Here is a 24413-nt window from a genome sequence, read left to right as displayed (position 1 = left end):
TGCCTCCCAGCTGGAAGCCGAGCACACACACCCACACAGGTGCACGGACCTCCCGGGGCCCCCGAGACACGGGCTGGGGCGAGCCTGTCCTTTTGGAAGCTCAAGAGCATTAGGCACGAACTCCGGGTCAGTCCTGGCCCATCTGCCGCCTGGCCTGGCTGGGACCATCCTGAGGAGGTGGCCAGGGGAGCGAGGTCCTGGATGAGGAGCCATCCTCTCAGCCATGCACCTTCCAGCAGCGGGGGGCCACCAGCAGGGGCTGTGCACCCTCCTCCCCACGCCCCCCCAGCCCTGATGGCAGAACCTTCCCCGCCCCCAGCCCGGGCTGCCAGGAAGAAGCAGCGAACCTTGTTTCCCCGGGGTTGCACAACCGGGAATTGGCCCTGGGATGCAGAACACCCCGGGTGTCCAGGAAGTCATCCCTTGGAGGCTCCAGGGGCCACGACCTGGGGACACATTTCCAGGCACCAGGCCTGGCCTTTCCTCTCTCCCCAGGGCCCAGCTGGACGGCTCGGTATAAATACGGGTCACCTGTGCCTAGCAGGCAGGGACCAGCAGCTCGCTCCATTGGGAACTCAGGTGAGGGGCTCTGCCAGCAGTGATTGGCTGAGAAAACAGGCTCTTTTCTCTTTCCCTGCAGGATTGGGGATTCCTTTAAAAGTAATTACTCTGTTGTGTGTTTGTCCTGTACAAGGGCTCTGCTGACGCAGTGGCACACGGAGGTCTTTGGTTGATTGTAAGGTTCTGGGTTGATTGAAGGCTGCCCTAGGCTGGGACACTTTGGTCCCAGCTGCCCTCTGCCTCCACCAATGCCACCTTGGGGACCTCTTGGCTGATGGGCTCAGCACTGAGGGCTGTGGCTCCGAGTGAGGACCTACAGCCACGATTCCTACCTGGCCCCCGAGATCTACTGAGAACAGAGGGAATGAGCACCAGGCCATCTGTGACATGCGAATCCCAAAGGAGGGTGCGGGTCCTGTCCTTGCCCCCCTAACCCTCTTCTTCATTTCAGCACCATGAAGCTTTTCCCGGGCCTCCTTTTCTGTTCCTTGGTCCTGGGTGTCAGCGGCCAATGGTATTCATTTGTCAGTGAGGCTGCTCAAGGTAAGGCTGCTGGACTGGGGGGCATCCAAGGGCCACTAGGACTTGCCCTGAGCACTTTCAAGGGTAGGAGCCGCTGTCTTGGGTGTGTTGCCCTATGTGGTAGGACGGGCCCGGTGCTGGGAGCCCCTCATCAAACAGATTGGAAAGCACAAAATGGGAGTCCATCTGTTACTAGAGAAAGAGCAATGATCATTCCCAGCTGAAGTGTAAGTTTGAAGAGAAGACACAGTGTCAGTCTGGAAATGGCATAACATCTTCTGCAGACAAAATGCACAAAGAATGGTGAAAGCTGTCCATCCTTTCTTCTCCTTTCCCTCTCTCCCTCCATTCAGCCCTCCCTTCCTCCCTCCCTCCCTTCCTCCCTCCCTCCCTCCTTTCCACCTCCTGATTGGATCATTAAGAGACACCTTCAGCTTAGCTCTCTCTGATGCTTCCTTTTGTCAGTGACAGTGTCCCTGGGAGGTCTGTTTCCCACCCTTTCCTAGCCCTAAACATGACCCCAAAAGTGAGGGAGCTAATAATATATATCAAGCCTACACTAGGAATTCAGTACCTTCATGCAATTCAGGGTGACCAACTCTGCTGGGCGGCCCGGGTCTGAGGCCTTTCGTGTGACACTGTCAGCACTAATGGGGAGGGTTCTAGGCAAACAGGGACACTACTGGTCAACCTGGGACAGGTGTTCTCCTACTATGACTTCAGAACACCTCAGTGAGGCAGGCCTCTTCCCCTACTTGGAGGGTAGGAAGCTGAGGCTTAGAGCAGACAAGTCCTTTGCCCAGGGACTACCTGGCAATCAGCAGGTGGCAGAGAGGAGGTTTGAACCCAGCTATGCTTGAGGTCAGAGCTCTTGCCAGGTAGATGTGTCTGAGTACCTCTTCCTAAAGCTGAGTGGCTCTCAGTCTCAGCTACATGTTGGACTGATGCCTGACATCCACGCCCAGAGAAGCTCAGGGTATTGGCCTGGGCTCAGACCCGGGCACAGGCCTCTCAGGAGCTCCCAGGTGATTAGAAGTGCAGACAAGGATGGCAGATGGGCCGCGGCCCTAGGGCTTGCTACCTCCAGCTGCCACATCATGGGTACAGTCTATACAGAAAGTTGCCAGGATGCCATTTCTGCCCCTAACCCTCAGGGGACTCGTGTCACAGTCGCGGGCATTCACTCTGCAAGAATAGGTTTCCTGGGACTTGGGGCACAAGTGCAGTAAGCCTGGGCCTTTCTCAGAATCTGCCTTCCCTGTCACCTCCTCACTTACCCAAGTGCCCTTGGATTTTCCCATCTTGGCTTCATTCTACAGCAGTGCTTCCCGACCAAGGGCAATTTTGTGTCCTGAGATTTTTGGGAATGTCTGGAAGCATTTCTGGTGGGTGACTCTCAGGGATTAGGTTGCCCACATGTAGTGGGTAGGGTTGGGGATGCTGCTACACAACCTATAGAGTCAAGACAGGACTGAGCAGCAAAGAAAGATCTGGCCCCAAATGTCAATGATGCTGAAGAGAGAAATCCTGTTCTAGAACACCTCCCTTCTCCCACTGAGCAGCTCCCATGGGGCCCTAGTGGATGAGCCCATAGGTAGCACAGAGCCAGACGCACAGGAGCAACACAGCTGTGCCCCGATGCATGACCTCAGTAGAGATTACGTGGAGAAACCAACAAGGGGGGAGACTTGTCCTCCTGGGCCTAGGGTCCCCAAGGGTGCTGGGACCACGGGCAGAAATCTAGAGTCAGTGGTAGATTGTTGTTCCTTGAGTCTTCCCCATGGCAAGCCTCTGCTTTCTATCCACGTGATATCCTTTTTGCCATGTGCTTTTGTCTCCAGGGGCTTGGGACATGTGGAGAGCCTACTCTGACATGAGAGAAGCCAACTACAAAAATTCAGACAAATACTTCCATGCCCGGGGGAACTATGACGCTGCACAGAGGGGCCCTGGGGGGGCCTGGGCTGCTAAAGTGATCAGGTGACCTGGGCCCCTGGGGATGCAGGGATGGTGAGCTGGGCGAGGCTCTCAGAGGACAGCCTAGCCCCAGAGATGTTTGCGGGAGAGACTGGCTCCTCCTGGTCCTGCCCACCCCTCCTCTGGGCCCAGTGTGGGGTTGGAGTGGCTCCCAGGGCCACAGCAAGGCCGGGGGACCCGGGGATTCCCTGCCTTCCTGCTGGGGGCCCGGGGACCAGCCTGGCTGGGGTGGGCTGTGCCGGGTGCAGGGTCAGGTGCAGGGTGATTCAGCCCCTCCTGCCCTGGCTCCTGTCAGCCAGCCCTTGGAGAGAGGAGAGATTGGTGGGGGCGGTGGGCTTCACTCATCAGGCCCTAATTCATCTCTTGCCTGTCCCCCTCCATCCCAGCGATGCCAGAGAGAATTCTCAGAGAATCACAGACCTTTTAAGGTTTGGAGACAGCGGCCACGGAGCGGAGGACTCGAAGGCTGACCAGGCTGCCAACGAATGGGGCCGGAGTGGCAAAGACCCCAACCACTTCCGACCTGCTGGCCTGCCTGACAAGTACTGAGCTTCCTCTTGGCTCTGCCCTGGGGAGCCGGGCTCTGAGCCCCCTGAGGGCAGGGACACCCACTCGTTGAGATCTCTGGCCACGCAGGCTGGGGAGGGCACCTAAGAGGTGTCTAATAAATGCTTAAGAGATGGACTGTTGAAAAGCGTGTTCTTCTTGGTTGTACGTCCTGCTGGTTAGTTCCCCAGGGGGATGGATGGACACCCGCGTGAGGCTGAGCCTGGGCCCTGGTGTAGGGGGGACCGTCTCAGTGCACCCGGACAGATGCCCTGTACCCACCCTTCCCGGATCAGACCTGCCCCCCCTGCCCAGGCCCCTCTGCTTACACTGGTGCTATTTCTGGCTCCTTGGTGTCCAGAACTCTCACTGTGTCAGTTGTGTCCTGTCACCTTCTCTGTCCTCAGCGTCTGGTTCCCTTAGCTTTGCTCCTCAGTGGTCGCTGTCCTCAGGACAAGGGACACAGCAGAGGGAGGCCAGGACTGTGGGATCAAGGGCCACCTTGATGTTCTGTGGGCTTCTCAGCAGGGCCTTCAAGTCCAGTTACAACCAGTTTCTGTCCCTGCCATCTAAGAATGTGTCCAAGAGAGTTTTGCTCCTCCTGATTTTACTGCCTTACTTCAAGCTAAGTGTAGACGAAATGCCACCTCACTCGTGACTATTTCCTCAGGCCTCTGCACCTTAGCCTGTCACACTGGGGAAGTGGTAGTGAAGAAGGAGCAGTGGAGAGAAGCCATTTGGGGTGGCACCTGGGGTGGAGTCAGCACACGGAAACCAGGTAATAATTTGAGATGGAACATTATAGTAGAAGGAGAGGTTGACTGGTGCAAGATTACACACTATGGGGTCCAGATCACACAAAGCTGAGATGTCCATCTTGTTGGCACTCCTGTAGCCAATTGGATGGCCCATAAAGATTGTGGGGGTGTCCCAAGACAAAGCCCACAAACAAGGATTCCCCCACTGAGGTGTCAAGGAGGATACCAGGCAGGAAACTCCAACGGTGTGCAGTGAACTGGGAATGGAGCTGGGGCTGCTGGGAATTCACCTGGAGGCAGCCCACATGGGTCATGGGGCCCGGCGGGTGGCGGGGGCGATGCTGTCCACCTGCCTGAGGCTCGCTGTGGAGGCGACCGAGCTATGGACTGAAAGGTCATATGTGAAGCCCTACCCCACCCCCCCACCCCAGTGTGGGCATCCACCGGATAAGGAAGTGATTCCGGTTAAACGAATTCACAAGTGTGCAAGCTGGTCTGGTGGGATCAGTGTCTTTAAAAATCAAATACCAGAGATCTTGTTCGTTCCTCTCTGCCCCGAGGGGACACAGCTGGAAGGTGCCCATCTGCAAGCCGGGAGGAGAGCTCGACCAGGCACCAAATTAGTGCATCTTGGTCTTGGACTTCCCTGCTCTCTGAAATATGGGAAATACATTTAGTGGATTAAGTCACCCAGTGTGTGGCTGTGGTCAGCACCCACCTAACACAGGCCCAGCGCTGCAGGGAAGCATCACAGAAGATGCCAAGGAAGTTCGGGGGGACAGCCAGGAAGCTCCAGCTGGTGAGGGGCCTGGGGGCCTGCACAGGACAGGAGCGTCACAGGGGCAGGGAGGAGGCCAAGCCCCAGGCTGGGGGAGAGGCCTTTCCTCCCTGCTTGTCCCTCCTGGGAGCTCAGGGATGTCAATCGCTACCAGCATGTGGATCCTCTGTGACAAAGACATGGAGGAGCCCTCCGGAGGGAGAGAGTCATGACGACATTTCACAGAGGAAAGACAATTGCACGCGTGGTCAAGGAGGAAACAGAAGTGAGGATGCGGGAGTCAGTGACGGGAGATCGTGGCTCCTGCCCAGAGCAGGGCCGGGTGCAGGTGGACAGTCCGGGCTCGGGGCTTGGGGGTCAGGGTCGGGTCTCTGTCGAGCCAAGGCGGGGGCAGCAGAAGCAGGTGGCGGCCCGGCAGGGGGCAGGCCCGGGGAGTGGGGTCCAGTTGGTGACCTGGGGCCTCACTCCCCTTGGCGCCCCTCAGGGCGGGGTTATCCTGCTTCACCTTGACGCCTCCTCCCCGAAGGTCGCCCGCCTCTCCGTGGATCTGACTTTCCAGCCCATCCTCTGCCATCTCCTGAGCAACTTGGAACCTGCTGTGCCAGGCAGCTGCGTGCCAAGCACGGCCCTCACTTGCTTCTCAGAAAGCCTTTGCTTCTCCTTCATTTTGCAGGACAAGTGCACGGGGTACACAATGTCTGCTGATGGGCCTTTTTCTACAAAACCTTTAAATATTCCCACCCACCTCTTCTGGCTTGCAGGCGACTGTAGAGGAGAGGAACAACAGCTGCCCCAGCCCGAAGGGGAAGCAAGAGGGGTTCATGCTCTGGGGGTGGGGGACCCCAAGGGGAGCAGAGACGTGTGCTCTGAAAGTAAGAGAGCTGATGAGAGTGGGCACAGGGCGCCAGACAGGAGGACGGGACCTGCAGGGGCCCAGTTGTCCTGTGGAGGTGCCCCAGGACTGGGACTCCTCCCACACCCCGAGTTTGCCCCTTAGCGCCCTGCTGTCGGGCGAGAGGGTGGGAAACCCAAGGGCAGAGGGCTCCCCCACTGCATGTCAGCCTCACATCCCCAGTACCAGTCACAGCACAGAGCAAATAGTAGCTGCTTAATAAATATTTGTTGAAATGACTCAATGCTATAGAAGGAGTGTTGCTCAGGAGCTCATAGACCGGGAGGCAAGCCTGGGGCTGAGGACATACAGCTGTCAGGTCCAGGGCTTGATCTGCACAACGTGGTCAGGAGGCACCTTGGGTGGCCGTGATCCACACCAGAATCTCCACTAGGTACTGCGGGAAGTGACAAGATTTTACTTGAGCATCAAAAACACTCACTGTTCCTAGGAGGGCCTTGCACTGTCTCCCATTCAAATGCAAATAGAAACCTCAGGAGGACAGAAGCTATCAGTCCTCTTGGTTTCTGAGGGGAAGCCTTGGGAGAGAGCAACTAATATTTGAACTTCCAGACTACCCTGTGGACTCTCAGAGGGTCAAGTTAGCAGAGGGTGCTCTGTGAAAACAGAGGAGGGGAAAGATACACTGCATTTCCCTGAGCCCAAGACCCCGTGGACTGAGATATGCATTACTGTTGGTAAAGCTCCATGAAAAACGTTCTGTGAATTCAGGGAAGTTGTAATATTTTCCTATCCCTCAGCAGTTTTACTTGACTCTTGTTGGAAGAGACTCTTGGACCTACTTGGGCATACATTTTTATCTTAGATCACTTTTGTGTATAAAGAAAAAAAAGATGAAGCATACGCAAAATAAATTGATTTAAATGTTCCTAGAGCAATGATAATGACTTTATGACTGCGGCCTGGTCATTGGTGGATGTAAGAGATGTCCTAATTTCAGAAAAATCATGCTAAAAAATGTCTATCTTAGAAATACTAGAATATGCTATTACAGTTACTATTTATACAGGTTCCCTCTCATTTTATTTACCCGCTCCTGGGGTGTAGGTCAGCTCTACACCAGCACCCCCACATGTGCGGGACCCCCACCCAGAGAGAGGTGGTGTATCCATGACTGGTCCTGACAGGGTCCATGTGCCAACCTCCCTCTCTAGATAGGATGTCGCCCCTCGTGGCCCAGCCACAGCCTTCATCCAACCTCAGTGGTCTCTCCAGGACACCCCAGAGTGACCGAGGGCCCCTTCTCGTCCTGTCCGGGCCTCTTCTGTACGGTGCAGAGGGGAATGGGACCGGGAGGAGGTGATTGCACCCATCTGCACAGGTGCCTCTTCATCAGCCCTGGGGGCTCGCGAGACTGGCCTGCTTCTTGGATGCTCTCCCCAGGATGTGGGGTGCGTGGAGCCTCCTGGTCCTCAGGTGTGGGACAGGGAAGAGACTCACTTGACTGCCTGCTTGTCAAACTCGGGGGCAAAGGGCACCCTTTCACAATCCCCTGATTCCCAAGTCGGTTTCTGAAGTCTCTAACTATGGGAAAGCAGTCTCGGGTCTTTTCTGGGAAGAACGTGTGTGCTCTACACACAATCCGTGATTTACGGAGTGCTGTGAAACCATGCTGTGTAAAACGTTTTGCAAAGCTCCCATCATGACTCACACGTCCCTTTGCTGAAAGAGCTGGGCAAAGTGACAAGAACTCCAGGCTGCCCACAGGGCCTTGCAGCCCAGGGACCTGAGCAGGAAGGGAGCCACCCTTCACTGGAATCTTCCCTTAATCCCCCGTAGGCCTCCCCTTTGGAATGTCCAAAAGTCTAACACAGAGCTTTTCAAAGCCCAACTGTCCCCTGGTGGGTACAGATGCTTACAAAACTCCTTCATCCGTCCCGGATTCACCCCCTCCTGAATGAGCCCCAGTATGTGGCAGGAACTGAGCGAGGCCCTGGGAACAGAGCGGCCGAAGGCGCAGAGGAGATCAGTGGTCCCGGGCAGGTCGCACTCTCCGGGGGAGCCGTTATTAGCTATGCATGTTTACCACAATGGAACTAAATTACACTGTACATTAGTGGGTGATGGACTATCCTGGGCCACGGTTCAGGCGGCAGCCGCACAGCATGTGGCGAAGAGTCCAAGTGCTCAATCCCAGGCGGCCAGATGTGAACTTCAGCTTGGCCCCTGACTCTGGCAGGTGAGAGGAGGCTCGAGGACAAATGCTCTGCTAAGTTGTTCAGGGAAAAAGCAGCCTGGAAAATGCTGAGTATTATATCCCTGTCTTTGATTATGTACTCAGGTAAGTACATACACTTAGGAAATAGACCGGAAGGCAAACATGAAGGTTCCAGGAGGTGCTTCCTGCCTCTCCCCCAACCCAGGATGAGGAAGTTAGCCCTGCTGTTTTCTTTCTCTCTTTGTACTTACTAAATGGTTTTTATAAAAAGATGATTTATTCATGAGAGACACACACAGAGAGGCAGAGACACAGGCAGAGGGAGAAGCAGACTCCACGCAGGGAGCCTGACGTGGGACTGGATCCGGGTCTCCAGGATCACGCCCTGGGCCGAAGGCGGCGCTAAACCGCTCAGCCACCCGGGCTGCCCATATACTTATTAAATGTTTTTCAACTTTTCTTCTCTAACTTGTTCTTTCAACCTAGGCTCATTAAGCTCCACTGTCTGCTAGGCCTTGTCCTGGGTGCTGCTTGTCAAAGGTGAGAAAGCCAACCTCACGCCTGCTTGGGAGGCTAGGGTTGAGATGAGGAAAAGCAGCAGATGTCTGTTCAGCATATAGTTCACACGTGTGTGCCTTTCTCTCTCATCACACCCCCCCCAACTGCACTAAATGTGCAAACACATCCACACACATCAATAGTGCACCCACATTAATAAAGATCATGCGATACTAACTGGTAAAGGAGTCAGGGTCCCAGTGAACATACAGGATGGAAGCTACGAGATAAAGGATGGTGCTGATCACGCGCCGTAGTCCGTCTGTCCCAATCCTATTCTGACCTTTCCTTTCCCGTAGGACTCAATTTTCTCCTAGACCTGCTTATCTTCAGGCCGAACCGACATTATTCCAGAACTTGGCCTTGAAAAAGACAGGCCCCACTGACCCCCCGTGAAAGAAGTTTGCTCAGGACCAGAGGAAGGGTGTTCCTCTTCCCCGCAGCTGCAGGAATACGAAGCGCACCGGGCACCGCGTTCTCAGCAGCTGCTCTGACCAAGGAGTTCTTTGAAACCAGAACAACAAAGGAGACTACAGAGGTCTTCGGTTCGTCCCCTGAGAGTGCCGCCGCCCCATTGTATTTAATATTTAGATGTGACTCTGTGTCGGAGACACCACAATGATTTGCGTGGTGGGTAGCGGGATGCTGCAGGTGGGACGAGGATGCCACAGGTGGAACATGGATGCCGCAGGTGGGACACGGTTGGTGCAGGTGGGACGGGGATGCTGCCGGTGGGACACGGTTGGTGCATGTGGGACGCGGATGCCGCAGGTGGACGTGGATGCTGCAGGTGGGACACGGATGCTGCAGGTGGACGTGGTTCCACAGGTGGGAGGCGGAGCTGGGAAAGTGCCTGCTGGTGGCCAAGGAGCTGGACCCCGGAGGTCGGGCCACACTGCAGAGTGACAGACCCACAGCACCCCCAGCACGCGCTCTCCTGATATACTAGGTTTATGCCAATGTCATTTTTTTTTCTGTTCTAATACACGCGACCCGACTGCTCGGTGTTTTATTTGCCTTTTCCCCATGAGGAACGCTGAGCGCATCTCTTTGTGAGCTTCTTGGTCCTTGGCAGTTGCCTGCACACTAGGTTTTTGAGCTCCTCACCTATTTTTCTATTTGCAGTGCTGTCCATTTCTCATAGATTCATTGGAAGAATTAATCGCTCGACATGTTTTAGATGCTGTCATTTGCCAGTTTCTCTCTAAAAATGAATTCTTAAAAAAAATAAAAATAAAGATGAATTCTTATTTTTGACGTATTCAAGTTCACTATTTCGCGTTTTGGTTTGTGCTTTGAAATTATTAGAATTTCTTCCCTCGTCCACATCACAAGTTTATATTTTAAAAGATTTACTTATTTATTATACAGAGACATTGAGAGAGAGAGAGAGAGTCGGGGGAGAGGAGACAGAGGAAGAAGGAGAGAATCTCAGATAGACTCCCAGCTGAGTGCAGAGCCTGAAGCAGGGCTGGATCTCAAGACCCCGAGCTCAGGACTGGAGGGGAAATCAAGAGTCCAATGCTTACTTAACCAACTGAGCCACCCAGGTGCCCCCACACATTCATTTATTTATTTGTTGAAGAGTTTATATATTGCCCTCTACCCCTCATGCTTATCTCAAATAAATAAATTATATGGTGAAAAAAACTTTTTAAAAAAGATTTTATTTATTGATTAGAGAGAGAGAGAGAGAGAATGCAAGCATGAGCTGAGGAACGGGCAGCAGGGGAGGGAGAGGGACAAGTGGATCCACACTGAGCCCTGAGCCCTGAGCCCAACCCAGGACTCAATCTCATGACCCTGAGGTCACTACCTGAGCTGAAACCAAGAGTCAGATGCTTAACTCACTGAGCCACCCAGGCGCCCCACAAGTTTAGTTTGTGAAAATATTTTCTATTAACTTTATCATTTTACCTTTGTATTTAATATCCTAGTGTTGATATTTGTATATGTATGGAGCAAGGATCCTGTTTCATTTTTCTCTGTAGGGTAACCAGTTCCTTCGAACTCTCTTTAAGTAAGCCCTCTCTTCCTCCATGATTTGAGGTGTCTCCTGCATCACATATTACTGTCCTTTACGTGTGGCCCTAGCTCTGCACTCTCTTCTCTCCCGTTGGTCAATGTGTCCTTTGTTTGCCAATACTACTACTTTGTTTCTACTACTGCATTGGCTCTGTGTGTTAGTGCCTGAGTAGGGCAAGTGTCAACTCTTTGCATTCTTCTTTTTTTAATTAACTAGCTAACTAACTAATTAATTACATTTATTTATTCATGAGAGACACAGAGAGAGCCAGAGACATAGGCAGAGGGAGAAGCAGGCTCCCTGTGGGGAGCCCAATGCAGGACTAGATCCCAGGACTCTGGGATCACGACCTGAACCAAAGGCAGACCCTCAGCCACTGAGCAACCCAGGTGCAAACTCTTCACACTCTTATTTATGAAGATTTATTTTTCTATGTATGATCTTTACTTCTCAATATAAATTTCAGAGAAATAAATAAATAAATAAATAAATAAATAAATAAATAAATAAATAATAAATTTCAGAGTAATTTTCTTCGATTCCTCAAAGTTCACCTGGAATTTTGCTTTGAAAGGCATTACATTTGTCCATTAATTTGGGATAGAATTAACATCTTTATTCTTTTTAAGATCTTATTTATTTATTCATGAGAGACATAGAGAGAAAGAGGCAGAGACAGAGACACAGGCAGAGGGAGAAGCAGGCTCCATGTGGGACTGGATCCCGGGACTCCAGGATCATGCCCTGGGCCAAAGGCAGGTGCTAAACCGCTGAGCCACCCAGGGATCCCTAATTAACATCTTTTTTTTTTCTTCAATTTTTATTTATTTATGATAGTCACACAGAGAGAGAGAGAGGCAGAGACACAGGCAGAGGGAGAAGCAGGCTCCATGCACTGGGAGCCTGACGTGGGATTCGATCCCGGGTCTCCAGGATAGCGCCCTGGGCCAAAGGCAGGCGCCAAACCGCTGCGCCACCCAGGGATCCCTAATTAACATCTTTACAAAATGAAATCATCCCATCTGAGAGCCTGCAGCTCCTCTCCAATTAAATCACATCATCGTATGACGTGTTTATTAGAGGTTTGAAATCTTCTCCAGTGTGATTCCGCATTCATTTCATCCCTAGGTATTTTGTAGATACGTTGTTACCAGGAATGGTTTCCTATTTTTAATCATATTTTCTATTTGGTTATTTCTGATATGGAGAAATGTGGTTGGTTTCTGGATCAACTGTTGGGTTATCTTATTAAATTCTCTTATCAAGTCTAGTAGTTTTTTGATTTGTGGCTTCTAGGAGTTAATGGTTTTAATATCTGCTAATAATGACAGTTTAATCTCCACCTTTCCAATTTTAATATTTCTTCTTTCTTTTATTTTCCAAGGTATTCTCCATGGCTGCCAGACCTACGATAGAAAACAGTGGTGATAGTTGGTAGTCTGTCTACGCTCATTCTAGATCCTCAGAAAATGGATTAGAAGTTTTCCATTAAAGTATTTGTTTACTGTCACCTAGTCTGATACATTTAAGAGAGTTACCTTTGATGTTCAGTTTCATAAAGGATTTTTTAAACCATAAATATATCTTGAGCTTTCTCAAATGATTTTTTTTCATCAACTGAGATACTATTTATCTTTTTTAGGCTATCAATTGACAGAATGTTATGGTCTTTTTCATACTGATCAATATTATAGTGTTGACCTCCTTGTGCATTCCAGGATTAAACCACAGGCAATGGTGAGGCATTCTTAAGCTCCGATTAGATTGTTTACACTATATTCCATTTTGAATGTGCCTTTGAAAACAAAATGGACTATTGTTTTATGTCCTTGTACAACCCAAGTCTGGTTTTGGAATCAAGATTATTCTAGCTTCTTCAAATGGCTGTACAACTTCATTTTCTGTGTTCTACCACAGCTTGTATAACACACATTTAACCGTCCCTAAGATTCTATCAGGCTCCTGAAGAACATCTGGCCTCAGAGGAGAATCTGGGGAGGAGAGATTTTATCAACCATTTCACCGTATCTAATATTTATTTGGCTTCCTAAAGATGACTATGTCTCCTTGCAACAACAACAAAAAATCCTACTTACATAAATACCTCTGTGGCATTGTTTAATCTAAATTAACACATGGTGTGTCACCGTGAGTTGATTAAGTCGAATCTAGGAACAGGAGCTCTGTATTAAGCCCAAACGTGAGCCAGAAAAGGGGAACTTAGGTTAACCTTTTGGGTCCACACGGAGAGTTAGTCTGCCTCTGTGAACTGGCTCTAACCAGCTCAGAACAATCCTTCTGAAGAGCTTTTATGCTGAGAAATGCTACAGTCATTGAAAGGTCCGATAATTATGCAGTTTTGCTTTGTGTTGTGCTGTGTTGTGCTGTAGTTAGTGTTGTTGATTGCTGCCTCTCCTGGCTTCTTCCAGAGGCCATTGGGGGTACATATGGGGAATGCAGGTGTCCCCTTACCTGGGAGCCACCAGCAGTGAGCTGAAAGGAGAAACATGGGAGATCTGATCTTTGAAAGGATTCTTTTGTAGGTTTGCTAGTACTAGTGTGGGACTAGGGGCAGAGTGAGGAGCCACCAGAGCAGAAAGCACCCCCTGCCTGAGCAGGTTGCCTTGCCCTGGAACTGGGGAGCTGCTGCTCCCTACAGGATATCATGGAGGTGGAGCTCCTGGTCTCAGGAAGCACAAAGGGGCTGAGTACACGTGTTCTCTCATGCTGGATGCTTTGTGCACCCGCCCCAGCCCTGCCACGTTTGTTTGTTCCTTGGGAATATATGCAGCCATATCATCTACCGCGGGCCCGAGAATTTAACGCTTTCTTCAGTTGTTCCAATGCGCTATTTTCTTTGAATCTCCCTGAGTGAATTGAAGGGTGGGTGTGAGGAATGCACCTGTTCTGGGGCTGAAGCTGTGGGTCTGCAGCAGCTTCCCTCTCCTGGAGCGCTGGTCTGTCTGTGCCTAGACTCCCAAAGAAAAGGATCTGTGGTGCTTGGAATTAGAAGGTGGCGCCCCACCCCGTGCTGGGAGATGTTTGACAACTGCCTCCCCAGAAGCCAGAAGTGAAAAAAAATCCGTGCCTCACAGTGTCATCAGTTTCTATGGTGTAAAGCATCCCACCTTGGCTAAACTCGTATGACCAATGACTTAACAGTTGGTTGTCCTGAGCTCCTATGAGCTGGCCTGGCCCCCCCAGGACAGTCCACCTTCCCAGGATAGAGACGACCAGATACACCATGTGTCTAAGCTGAGACTTTCAACGATTCCTCAGGAGAAAAGGAAAAACAGGAAGCAAAACAAAACTTCTCTTCACAAAAGTGGTGGCTGTTAAAGAAACTGCTCCAGTTTGAGAGAAAAGTAAAAGTATGTGTCCCTCAATGTTTGTAAAGATAGCTAAGCCATAAAGCATATCCTCTGTCCTCGGAGCAAATTACATAGATTACGGAAATGATCATGAGGGGAATGAATGAGATGATGATCACTCAAAAAGACTGTTTGCTATTGAGAAAGAAAGTACAACAAAGTTAAGAATTCGTGTCCCTAGAGGCTCCTGGCTGGCTCAGATCGTAGGGCATGGGACTCTTGTTCTTGGGATGGAGGCATGAGCCCCTCGTTGGGTGTAGAGATGACTTAAAATAAGTTAATAACATTTTTAAAAGAATTAGTGCCGATCAATGCATAAGATGAAACTTGAAAAAAGAAAGGGCAAGACCTGAACATCTTTTGTGGGGAGCATAAACTCTTTCTGTTAAGCTATTCTCGATTTAAGTTTTTAAAAAGGTATTTTTATGATGCAGGATATAGTATTTAGTTTTAAAACCAGCAATGCTTTAGAGAGTACATGAATTGTAGCCTCAACGGATGCCCACAGTTGTTCACAAGTGGATGCTAAACAAGTAGTTCATATTGGAAAGAAGAAAGTGAAGAATAAAAGGAAATCATACAGATGGAAATGCTGATAAAGTTTTCTTTTACTCTAACTACCTGGGGGTCTTTAGACGGAAAAGATGACGCAGTCAATATTGCATGTGTTCCTGAACCCGCTTTGCCCTCTCTTTTCCTTGTGGCAAGTTTTGAGCTCCTCCAGCCTCAGTTTCTCCCGGTGCTACCTGTGGAGTTCCAGGGCCCAGAGAATGTTCCCTCTTCCCTTGCACAGCTGCAGGGACTCCGCCTTGTCTTGTGCATCACAAACACTGTCCTGGGCACAATGTTTCTACCAAAGAGATCTTCAGAGACACCCAGACTTGAAAGAATGTTGCTATGTCCTGAGTAGTCAAAGCAGGATCTTTAAAAATCTAACTCTGCTTGGTCGTCTCCCTTCTTAAAGCGTTAATAATATGTGGCAGCGTAATAATCTATTAATTAATCTTCTGTCTTCTGCAACGTATAAAGTATTATGAACTGTCTTGCAGCGCAGAAAGGTTCAGTGTATGAAGAGCTCTGAGGTGCTCAGACCGACCCAAGCCCCCTTTCAGCCTTAATGGACCCACCCCGACCACACCCAATGAGGCAGTCCTTTAGGTCTCAGATCCAGGGTCAGGGTCTGTGGGGATCCCCCACATGCATCACCAAGCAGTTCTCAGACACCAACTGGGTGTGCTAGAATTCCACTCATTTCTGACACTCTCTACCCAGAGAGAGCACAGAAGCCTCCCGTTAAGGAGTCAGTCCTAGAGACCCGGGATCGAATCCCACATCGGGCTCCCGGTGCATGGAGCCTGCTTCTTCTTCTGCCTGTGTCTCTGCCTCTCTCTCTCTCTGTGACTATCATAAATAAATAAAAATTTAAAAAAATTAAAAAAAATCTATTGTTCTAAGCAGGGCCCTCCAGAGATCTGAGTGTCCCTTCCAAGAAGTTTGAATACACGATGTGACAAAGGATGAGACCACGCGGTGCTTGTTCACGTCCCTGTGAGGAGCGTCTCTTGGTGTCTAGAAATTGCACTCAGTCTCTCTGCAATGTCTCTATCAAAGAAGGGAATGACTTGAATGCTGTGTGAAAGTGGGGGAGGGAGCATTCCAGCACAGAAGGGCCACAAAGGAGCAAAAGAATTGTCACAGGATGGGATCACTGACCCAGAATTTCTGCCCTGGGGAGCCAAGGGGGCAGACTGTGGGCATCCCATGGCCTCCTCCGGGAAGCAGCCCCCAAGCTCCCTGTCACCAATGGCTGTGGAGGGTTGACAACTGCCCGTCTCCCCACATGTCAACTCCTACGACCCCGGGAGCCAAAGCAGCTCAGGGTCGCGGACTCAGTGGACCTAGGGACCCCAGCTTTCCCAAGGAATGATTTGTGTGGGGAATATCCAAATGTAGCTTAGAATCGCCTTGGCTAAGGCCCACAGGGCAGAGAGATCCTTTGACAGTTGTCTGCCTGCAGCTTCAGCTCATCACACCTACAGGAATTAAGATGAGACCCAGCCCCAGAAGAGGCATCACTCCCGCACTGGCAGGCGCCCATCTCAGCCAATGATTCCCTCACGCTCAGTGTAATCCTCGCCTGATTTGCTTCGTCCTGGGTCAGCCTCCCCTTTGCAACGTCCTGCTCGGATCCCTTCTAGTCTTGTAACAAGTCAGAAGTGGGCCTCCTGCTTCTTCTCTGGGTTACTGGTGGAGCATGAATGCCACCCCCGACCTGGCCACTACGGAGCATCTTGCAGCCTCTGGGCTGCCCCGTCTCCAGGTTGCTGGCATCAGCCCTGCAGGCACTTGTCTTGTGTCTGCCGAGCCGCTGGTGTTCCTCGTCTGCCAGGGGCGCTCCAGGCAGCACCCCTGAGCCAGCACCCCTGGGCCGGGCCTTCCCTGCCCTACTGTCTCCGGCCTGTGGCCCAGGGCCTCAGTGTGACAAGGACGGGTCTGTCCTCTGGACGCCCCCTGATCGCAGCCACGTCAGACATGCACCGTCCTCTCTCCCCGAGGAAATCCGATGAGCTCAGCACGTTCCTTTCACTTGAATGGGCAGGAAGGGGTCGGGGCGCCCACCGGGCCTCCCGGCCCCGCGGAGCCCTGCGCAGGGCCTTCCGCACACACCCTGACTAACCTCCCGCAGGACAGCGCGGTCCTGCTCTTCGGGCCGAAGCGGCCGCTCCCTCTGTTCTTGCGCTGCATCCCGCTTTCTCGGCTCCCTTCCTGAATCTTCTATTCTGCTCGGCTTCCCAGCCAGTGCGCTGTTTCCTGATGGTTTTTAGGATGTCATTTCTGCGTGACATGGGAGCCAGTATCTAGCCCCAGGTCGGTGTCCCTGGGCGGCCCAGTCCTCACTGCGCCTGCAGAGGCGCCCCACAGTGGCCGGTCGTGATGCTGGGGCGTCTGGAGGACCTTCCCAGTGTCCAGGCCCCCCGCTGGCTGCTGGAAGCTTATTGCCCTGGTCCTGAGGCTTTCCTGTCTCCCTCCCGCTCCCCGGGCCCAGCCCCAGGCTTCGCGCCCCTCAGTGGACCCCCTTCTGCTCCTCCAGTGGCCCTGTGCGCTCTCAGGCCTTAGGCACTCGGGTCTCTTTTCTCTTATTGATCCCCCTTCACAGCAGTTGTGTGGGGAAGAAAACCTTTCCTGAGCAGCAGTGAGAGTGGAAAGAGGCTGGAAACCCCACGTTTGCCACACTCCCAGAATCTGCCAGATTGCACAACCTGGGAAATGAGAGGCTTCGAGGAAAAAGCCTGATTATCTGCAGCTGCCTCTGGCCTCGGGGAATTTCCCCAGCCCAGTGTTTTCCCTCGCCCTGTCTTCCATTCGTCCCTCCAGCAGAGCGTCAGTATATATGTGCTGGCACACGTCGCAGGCCGGAGGCCAGGGCAGCTCAGCCTCACCAGGAGCCTCCGCGGGGAGGGACAGCCAAAGGTGAGGTCCAGAACCTTCCAAGCGGTTCTTCCTGGCAGGTTCTCTTTCCCCACAGCGTTCCTGTGCTGGGTCCCAGCCATCTGCTCCTTTCCTGGATCCATGATCCTGACAATGAGGATTCAGCAGATGTGAATACTTTCTGGGACTGGGCTTTAGTTGTGATTGTCCTCTGTGGGCCTTCGGGGGTGGGTACAAGAGGCACCTGCAAGTGTGTGGGCATCGTTACACTCATCTCATTCGACAGACAGGTGCACGGTCACAAATGCCCAGAGGCCTCCTCGGAAGCTTCCTGTCAGTGGGTGTGAGGGCTCATAGGGCAGGATTGAAAGTGGTGTGTATTGGAAGTGCCGTGCAGGCTCTCATCCTGGCATTCCCGGGAGGCAAGTGGAAATGGAGACGTGGACCCCCTGGAATTCTGTCTACGTAGCTATGTATCACCTGCTAACTATGCTAATACACGCTGTCCACTTCCTTCTCCATATACCCCCCACACCGATGCATGTACATGGGTGCATAGGTACACGTATGTATGTGTGTGTGTACACACGAAGGATAGGTCACATTCCCCCCATGTAGAAAACCAAACCAAACAAAAACCAAACTTGTCTCCTTTTCATGTGTCCCCAGGACTCTGCAGCAGGATGAAGCTTCTCGTGGGCATCCTATTGTGCTCCCTGGTCCTGGGTGTCAGCAGCCAGAGATGGTTGACATTCCTCAAGGAAGCAGGTCAAGGTAAGGACCAAAGCATGGGGGTCATGGGGAGACCGCACTTGGCCTCCTTCGGAGTTCACCTGAGCGGGGGCCACATCCACACAGGGCAGGGGCCAAGAGTGGGAAGCACAAAGCGTGGTTTGCAAGTCAGCAGTTTCCCTGGCCTTTTTTATTTATTATTATTGCAATATAACTGACATGTAACATTATATATAATTAAGGTATATGTCACGTTAATTTGATGCACTATATATTTGATTGCATTTGTAGCTATAATTAGCACCTCTACTATATTATATAATTATCCTTTTTTTTTTTTAAATAGTATTTGAAATAATTAAGTTTGGGGCACCTGCAAGTCTCAGTTGATTAAGCGCCTGTCTTGGGCTCAGGTCGTGACTTCAGGGTCCTGGAATCTAGCCCCATGTTGAGCTCTCTGCTCATTGGGGCCCTGCTTCTCTCTCTCCCTCTGCCTACTGCTCCCTCTGCTTGTGCTCTCTCTCTCTCTCTCTCTCTCTGTCAAATAAATAAATGAAATCTTTTTTATTTTTTTTACAAAAGAAATAATTAAGTTCTAGAGGATAGCAAGCTTCATAGTTATAATAATACATTGTTTGGTGCCCATTATACTGTGTATCAGATCTCCAGGCCTTACTTCCTCCTTGTGCCTTTTCCCCTGACACCTCATCTGTCCTATCCCACCACCCCTGGCTTTTCTGGCCAGCATCGCCCTCTTCCATGGGGATCCCCTTGCCTGAGGTCATATAGGGTTTGGAAGAGATCTGGGGTCCCTGGTGCCTGCTCCCTATTCCGAGTGGACTCTAGTGCCGCCTGGTGGGAAGGCAGGGACAGCTCATGGCTGGGTCTCAGGCAGCCTGAAGTGGGTGCATCCAACTTGTGCACCTAGTAATTACACCCAAGAGTAACTGAGCTTGGCCGTCCTAGGTGCTGCTCTGAGAGCTTTACATGTATGGATGAACTCGTTTTCATCCTCAGGTTTTAATCTTTAATCCTGGGATGTAGGCATCATCATCTCTTTTTAGAGGACCTGAGGCAGAAAGAGATGAAGAGTCCTAACAAAGTCCCCACACAGAGCAGGATTTACCCCGGTGCTGGCGCTCCCAGAGCTTCCTGTGACAGGACTACCCTGTCTCCCAGACCAGAGAGCACATGGGAGAGTGAGGGGCCTGTGAACAATCCTCTTGCTCATCTGTCCAAATGCCAGATAGTCAGGCTGTATTGCAGGCGGAAGGCAACTCTGAGAGCTCTCTCCCCCAGTCGAAGGCACAAGGAATTACATGATGATCCTCTTCTGGCCTGAGTCCTGGCTGGGCCAGAGAGAAGAGATATACCCCTTATTTGGCAAGAGGCCAAATTTGCTTATTTCACAAAATCGTTTATTTTGAGTTCTCTGTGATGGCCAGTGGCTATTGCTTTAAGACTTTGCTGTCAGTCCTTTCTAAATTCTCACAGGCACAGCTACAATATTTTTTTCATCTTTAGGTCAAGGTTTCTCAAAGGGTCATGTTCTAGGGCCACTTGCATGAGAATCACCTGGGGTTTGGGGTGCTTTGTGAAATGCAGATGCCTGGTCCACACACTCCCCCTCTGCTGAATCACAATTTCTGAGGCTGAGCCTGAAATCTGGCCTTTAGCAAGCACCCAGTGGGTTTTTTCCCCACTCAAGATTGGGTACTACTACCTGCAGTCTTGCTCCGCGAGTGACAGATATTCGGGCATTTGGAAGTACTTCTAAAGCAAGCGGCCCCCAGGCATCTATTGAATCTGTAACTGGGAGGGAATCAGTATAGTCAGAAGGTTGTGCTGCTCAACCAAGCGATCTTTCTGAGCACTGGGAATGAGAAATACACGAAAGAAGATAGGGGCGTGGCCGATATTACGCAAACTATGATGACCACTCGACTGAGGTTTTTCTCTTTTGCCTAGTCAGCTACTTTCTAGAAGTCTTCATGTGGTTACTGAGTGGTCTACTGAGACTCCTTCAGTCCATAACTCTCTGGCCTTCCTCTTAGCCTAATCCCGCTGCTGGATTTGTCCCAGCCTTCCTAAGGCCTAGTGAGGTGATAGCGTATTGAGCACCTACAATCTTCTAGAAGTTATATGTGTATTTTCTCATTTTGTAGCATAACCACTGTGGGGAAGGCGATACTCTTCCATTTATGGGGAGGACACTGAGCTTTAGAGCTGGCGGGTCAGTTGCCCTTTTTATGCATCTGGTGACTCGATTTCTGTGAAGCTGTTTTGGGGAGCTCACTTTTTCAATTCTATGAATGATTGAATTCTGACAGTTGCCTGGAAGCAAAATACACCCTGGACCTTCAGAAGTAGGTAGGACTGAGTTGTCTTTATGCTGCCCATGGGGATGAATTTCTCTCCTTGACTAGGCTGGGAGCCCCCTGGGGCAGCAGCCGCCCCCACCCTCTGGCTTTGTCCTCATGCCCAGCGCAGGGGCTTCCCTTGTCTTTCCAGGTAGAGGTTCATTATACAAGGAAGCATCCCTTAGAGACCATCCCACCCTTGTTCACACACATCACACAGAGCCAAAAGCCAAGTATCTACAGTACTTAGGATGGAATCAAAGAGAATAAAACATGTATCCAGTGCGATTCTTGTAACATTAACTCAGGGGAGTGAATAGTTAGGGAATATTTCTCCCAGCCAAGATCATCTCCAAGCATTTTGTCAAAGACTGAAATCTTAGATTCAGCGGGAGGAAAACCTTTTCTCTATTTTCCAAGAGATAATCACCTTCAGTTTCCTTCCTTTCCAGGGACTAGAGACATGTGGAGAGCCTACTCTGACATGAGAGAAGCCAACTACAAAAATTCAGACAAATACTTCCATGCCCGGGGGAACTATGACGCTGCACAGAGGGGCCCTGGGGGCGCCTGGGCTGCTAAAGTGATCAGGTAACAGGACCCTTTGGGATGCAGGGATGGGTGAGCTGAGCATGTGTGCTGTGGACAGCCAGAAGACCAAGGAGTGATACCCACCTTCCCCCTATGGGCATGGGCTACCAAGCACAAGGAGATTTGCCAGGCTGAGTTGGCCTGTGCCCAGAAATGAGCAGTGTTTTAGTCCCTCTAAACGTGGCTTATTTTAGTCATTAATTTGTTAGAAAGAGGAGAGATAGGAAAGATGGTGGTGTTGCTCATCAGTCCCTGATTAAACCCATTTGCCTTTCTCTATTCCAGTGACGCCAGAGAGAAATCTCAGAGAATCACAGATCTTTTTAAGTTTGGAGACAGCGGCCACGGAGTAGAGGACTCGAAGGCTGACCAGGCTGCCAATGAATGGGGCCGGAGTGGCAAAGACCCCAACCACTTCCGACCTGCTGGCCTGCCTGACAAGTACTGAGCTTCATTTCAGTTCTGTCCTCAAGAGCCGGTCTATGAGCCCCCTAACGGGAAGAACACTTGTTGAGTTAGAGTTGCTGAATTCTGTATTCTTTCTACTCAATAGTTTAGAAGGAGCACATAAAAATGTTTAATAAATGCTTGCAAAATTCAATCTGTCGTTGTCATCTGGAAACACCAAATAACAATCCTCCTAAGTACCATTGCTACCATGGATGTGGTCAATTTACCTTATTTTTTTTTCAGAGGAGATAAATTCTAATAAAGAATAATACTAATTTGGGATGAAAGTATATGTTCATAAAAGGGACCATACTATATAGACTATATATTTGGACCATACATGTCAGTCTCTGAGACCAAGATGGATTTTACCCTAGTTCTCAACAGGATAGCACTGCAGCCATATGCATCTCCAACTCCAGGTTTTGGATCTATCTTGGGGTACTTTTGGATGACCTGGTAATTGCAGGGCATCTGGTGGGTGGAGCAGAGTTACATACAGCTTACTTTTATGAGACAGTGCTGCAACCAAAGAGCCATCCTAAATCTTGCTTCACTTTTGCATTGTCCCTTCACACATGCATTTAGGTAGAATCAGATTTACTGTGAATCTGATGAAGCTTGAGCGTCAAGGGTTCCCCACTTATATGGGATCATTCCAAGATCCTCGGAGTGGCTCTGGGATGGGATTCACATGGGCAATTCCTTTTGTAAAATCTGTAGAAGTAAACTATTGTAACTAAAGCAGTTAGTGCCTCTGTTCATGCCAACATCCCACCATCATTTTTCTGCTTGTGTTGAATGGTATTGTAGTGGGCACAGGCATTTTGGGGCATCTGACTAAGGAGAAGTTGAATTGGCAACATAATTGGTTTGCACTTAGTGGGACGTACTTGCATAGTTTCCAGTCATTTCTGAGTATAATTAGATTATTTATCACTACCCTGGAGTAGGAATGACCTCTAGGTATGCTCCCATCATCTATTGTGGTTACTCCTGGTGCAGGAGCAGAGGTCAAATGGCAAAATAACATGTCCTGCACAGCCCTGCACAGAATACGTGGGTGGTTGGGAAGAGACAACTTTGAAATGTATAGTCAAGCATGAGTCTATGGAGAATTGTAAGATCGTAAATGGAAGATTTTTATTTTGACGGAATCCCAGTCAAAATGGAAGTTCTCCTCCTGAGAGAGGTTTTCCAAATTTCACAGTGCTCAAATTATATAAAATATTACCAATAACAAATTGTGAAGCTAAAAGAAACTTTCAAATAATTTTTTTTAAAAAAATCAAGCAACCATGCTCAGAGCAAAGACAGAATTATTTTTTAATTTTTCATTATAGAAAGTGACCTTACAAGGTCATTGTCATATGAAGAGAAGATTAACGTGAACTCAGAAAAAATATATTAAAAATTAAAATTATATTAAAACAGGATTTTTAGGGCAGTGAAAGTACTCTGCATGAAGCAATAATGGTAGATATATGTTGTTATAAATTTGCCCAAAGCCATAGAATGTACAACACCAGGAGTGAAACCTAATGCAAACTCTGGGTGAATAATGATGCACCAATGTAGACTCAATTGTATCAAATATTCCACTTTGATGGGGAATGCTAATAATGGCTATGTATAGGGGCAGGTATAAGTTAAATGGGAAATTTCTGTACCTTCTGCTCAATATTGCTGTGAACCTAAAACTGATCTAAAAATAAATTCTATTAAAAGTAAGATAAAGGGTTGTTGAAGTGTGTCATGCTGTTTATTAATAATATTTTTTATATATTTTGTGATGTCTTACATATTTGTTGGCTATTTCAAAATTGATAATTTTTTCCCATTCTAAGTAAATATCTCCTATTGTTGCTAATTTAATATTTGTAATTTTGTGTGGTCTTTCCTAAAGGGAGCTGCCCAAATTGCGTAATTCAGGCCTCAGAAAACCTGAGTCTGACCCTACACATACAGTGAAAAAAATCTTCATAATTATTTGAGCCTGGAACTCTACTGTATTTCACATAGTAAAATATATATTTTACATAGTAACAGAATATTTTTTTTGCCCAGTTTTAATAAAAGCTAACATTTCCTCGAAATGCAATTGCTTGGTAAATTGGAACTTTGTTTTGGTAGAAATTTTCACATGCTTCATTTATGTTTTTGAGAAGCACAGCCCCCTGATGGAATCACACGGCTATTACTCTTCTGTGTAACTGTTGGGGTCACACTGACTTGATGTATATGTGCTAACAGAGACCTCTATTATGTCTTCTAGTGTTGAAAATATTAAAATACATATCATTTTATTTTATATTAGTTTTATTTCTTCTTTCTGTTAGGGAACCACATCGATATTTTTGGAATTCAGGTTGAGGTCGATGGTAGCATCTATAAATCTCTTTCATCCAAGTAAAAGTAGGTGTGGTCAAGTATCTGCTGCGGGGTGGGGGGCGCACGGGGCTGAGTACCACGCAACTCATAGAAGCCGGAGCTGAAAATACGGGGAGTTGTCATACTGATGTTCTTCCTGGTGACCTATGCCTGTCCGAGGGTTCCATCCACACCTGGGGTCTCAGAGGGAGGCACACTGAGGTCAAGGAGGCCAAAGGTGCCTGGAGGTCCGGGCTCCAACAGCCTCGACAGCCACCTCTGCACCCGACTCGCTGTCCCTGCTCATCAGGAG

The 24413-nt window shown here is 49.6% G+C and overlaps 2 protein-coding genes across 2 annotated transcripts; both read left to right on the top strand.

Annotated features, from left to right (window-relative positions):
- The first annotated feature begins 497 nt into the window (after positions 1–497).
- LOC751814 (serum amyloid A1) lies at positions 498–3749 on the top strand. Its single transcript, NM_001313872.1, is given in 4 exon segments — positions 498–579; positions 1013–1104; positions 2925–3063; positions 3447–3749. Coding segments are annotated over 3 exon segments (390 nt in total). The 5' UTR covers positions 498–579; positions 1013–1016; the 3' UTR covers positions 3610–3749.
- A 13734-nt stretch (positions 3750–17483) lies between these two features.
- LOC102155886 (serum amyloid A protein-like) lies at positions 17484–21881 on the top strand. Its single transcript, XM_038569193.1, has 4 exons — positions 17484–17639; positions 18267–18371; positions 21142–21280; positions 21566–21881. Exons 2-4 carry the CDS (start codon positions 18281–18283, stop codon positions 21726–21728), a joined length of 393 nt encoding a protein of 130 aa, XP_038425121.1. The 5' UTR covers positions 17484–17639; positions 18267–18280; the 3' UTR covers positions 21729–21881.
- Positions 21882–24413: the final 2532 nt, after the last annotated feature.

This window comes from Canis lupus, chromosome 21 (genome assembly GCF_011100685.1).
Source record: "Canis lupus familiaris isolate Mischka breed German Shepherd chromosome 21, alternate assembly UU_Cfam_GSD_1.0, whole genome shotgun sequence".
In the NCBI taxonomy this organism is placed as follows: domain Eukaryota; kingdom Metazoa; phylum Chordata; class Mammalia; order Carnivora; family Canidae; genus Canis; species Canis lupus.
The sequence above is the reverse complement of the archived record's forward strand: the minus strand, read 5'-3'. Positions and strand labels throughout refer to the sequence as shown.

Excerpts from the sequence above, each read along its gene's own strand:
- LOC102155886 (XM_038569193.1), top strand. The coding sequence starts at position 18,281 with ATGAAGCTTCTCGTGGGCATCCTATTGTGCTCCCTGGTCCTGGGTGTC. Across the intron at positions 18,372-21,141 it reads CCTCAAGGAAGCAGGTCAAG|GGACTAGAGACATGTGGAGA; the intron begins GTAAGGACCAAA and ends CTTCCTTTCCAG. Across the intron at positions 21,281-21,565 it reads TGGGCTGCTAAAGTGATCAG|TGACGCCAGAGAGAAATCTC; the intron begins GTAACAGGACCC and ends TCTCTATTCCAG.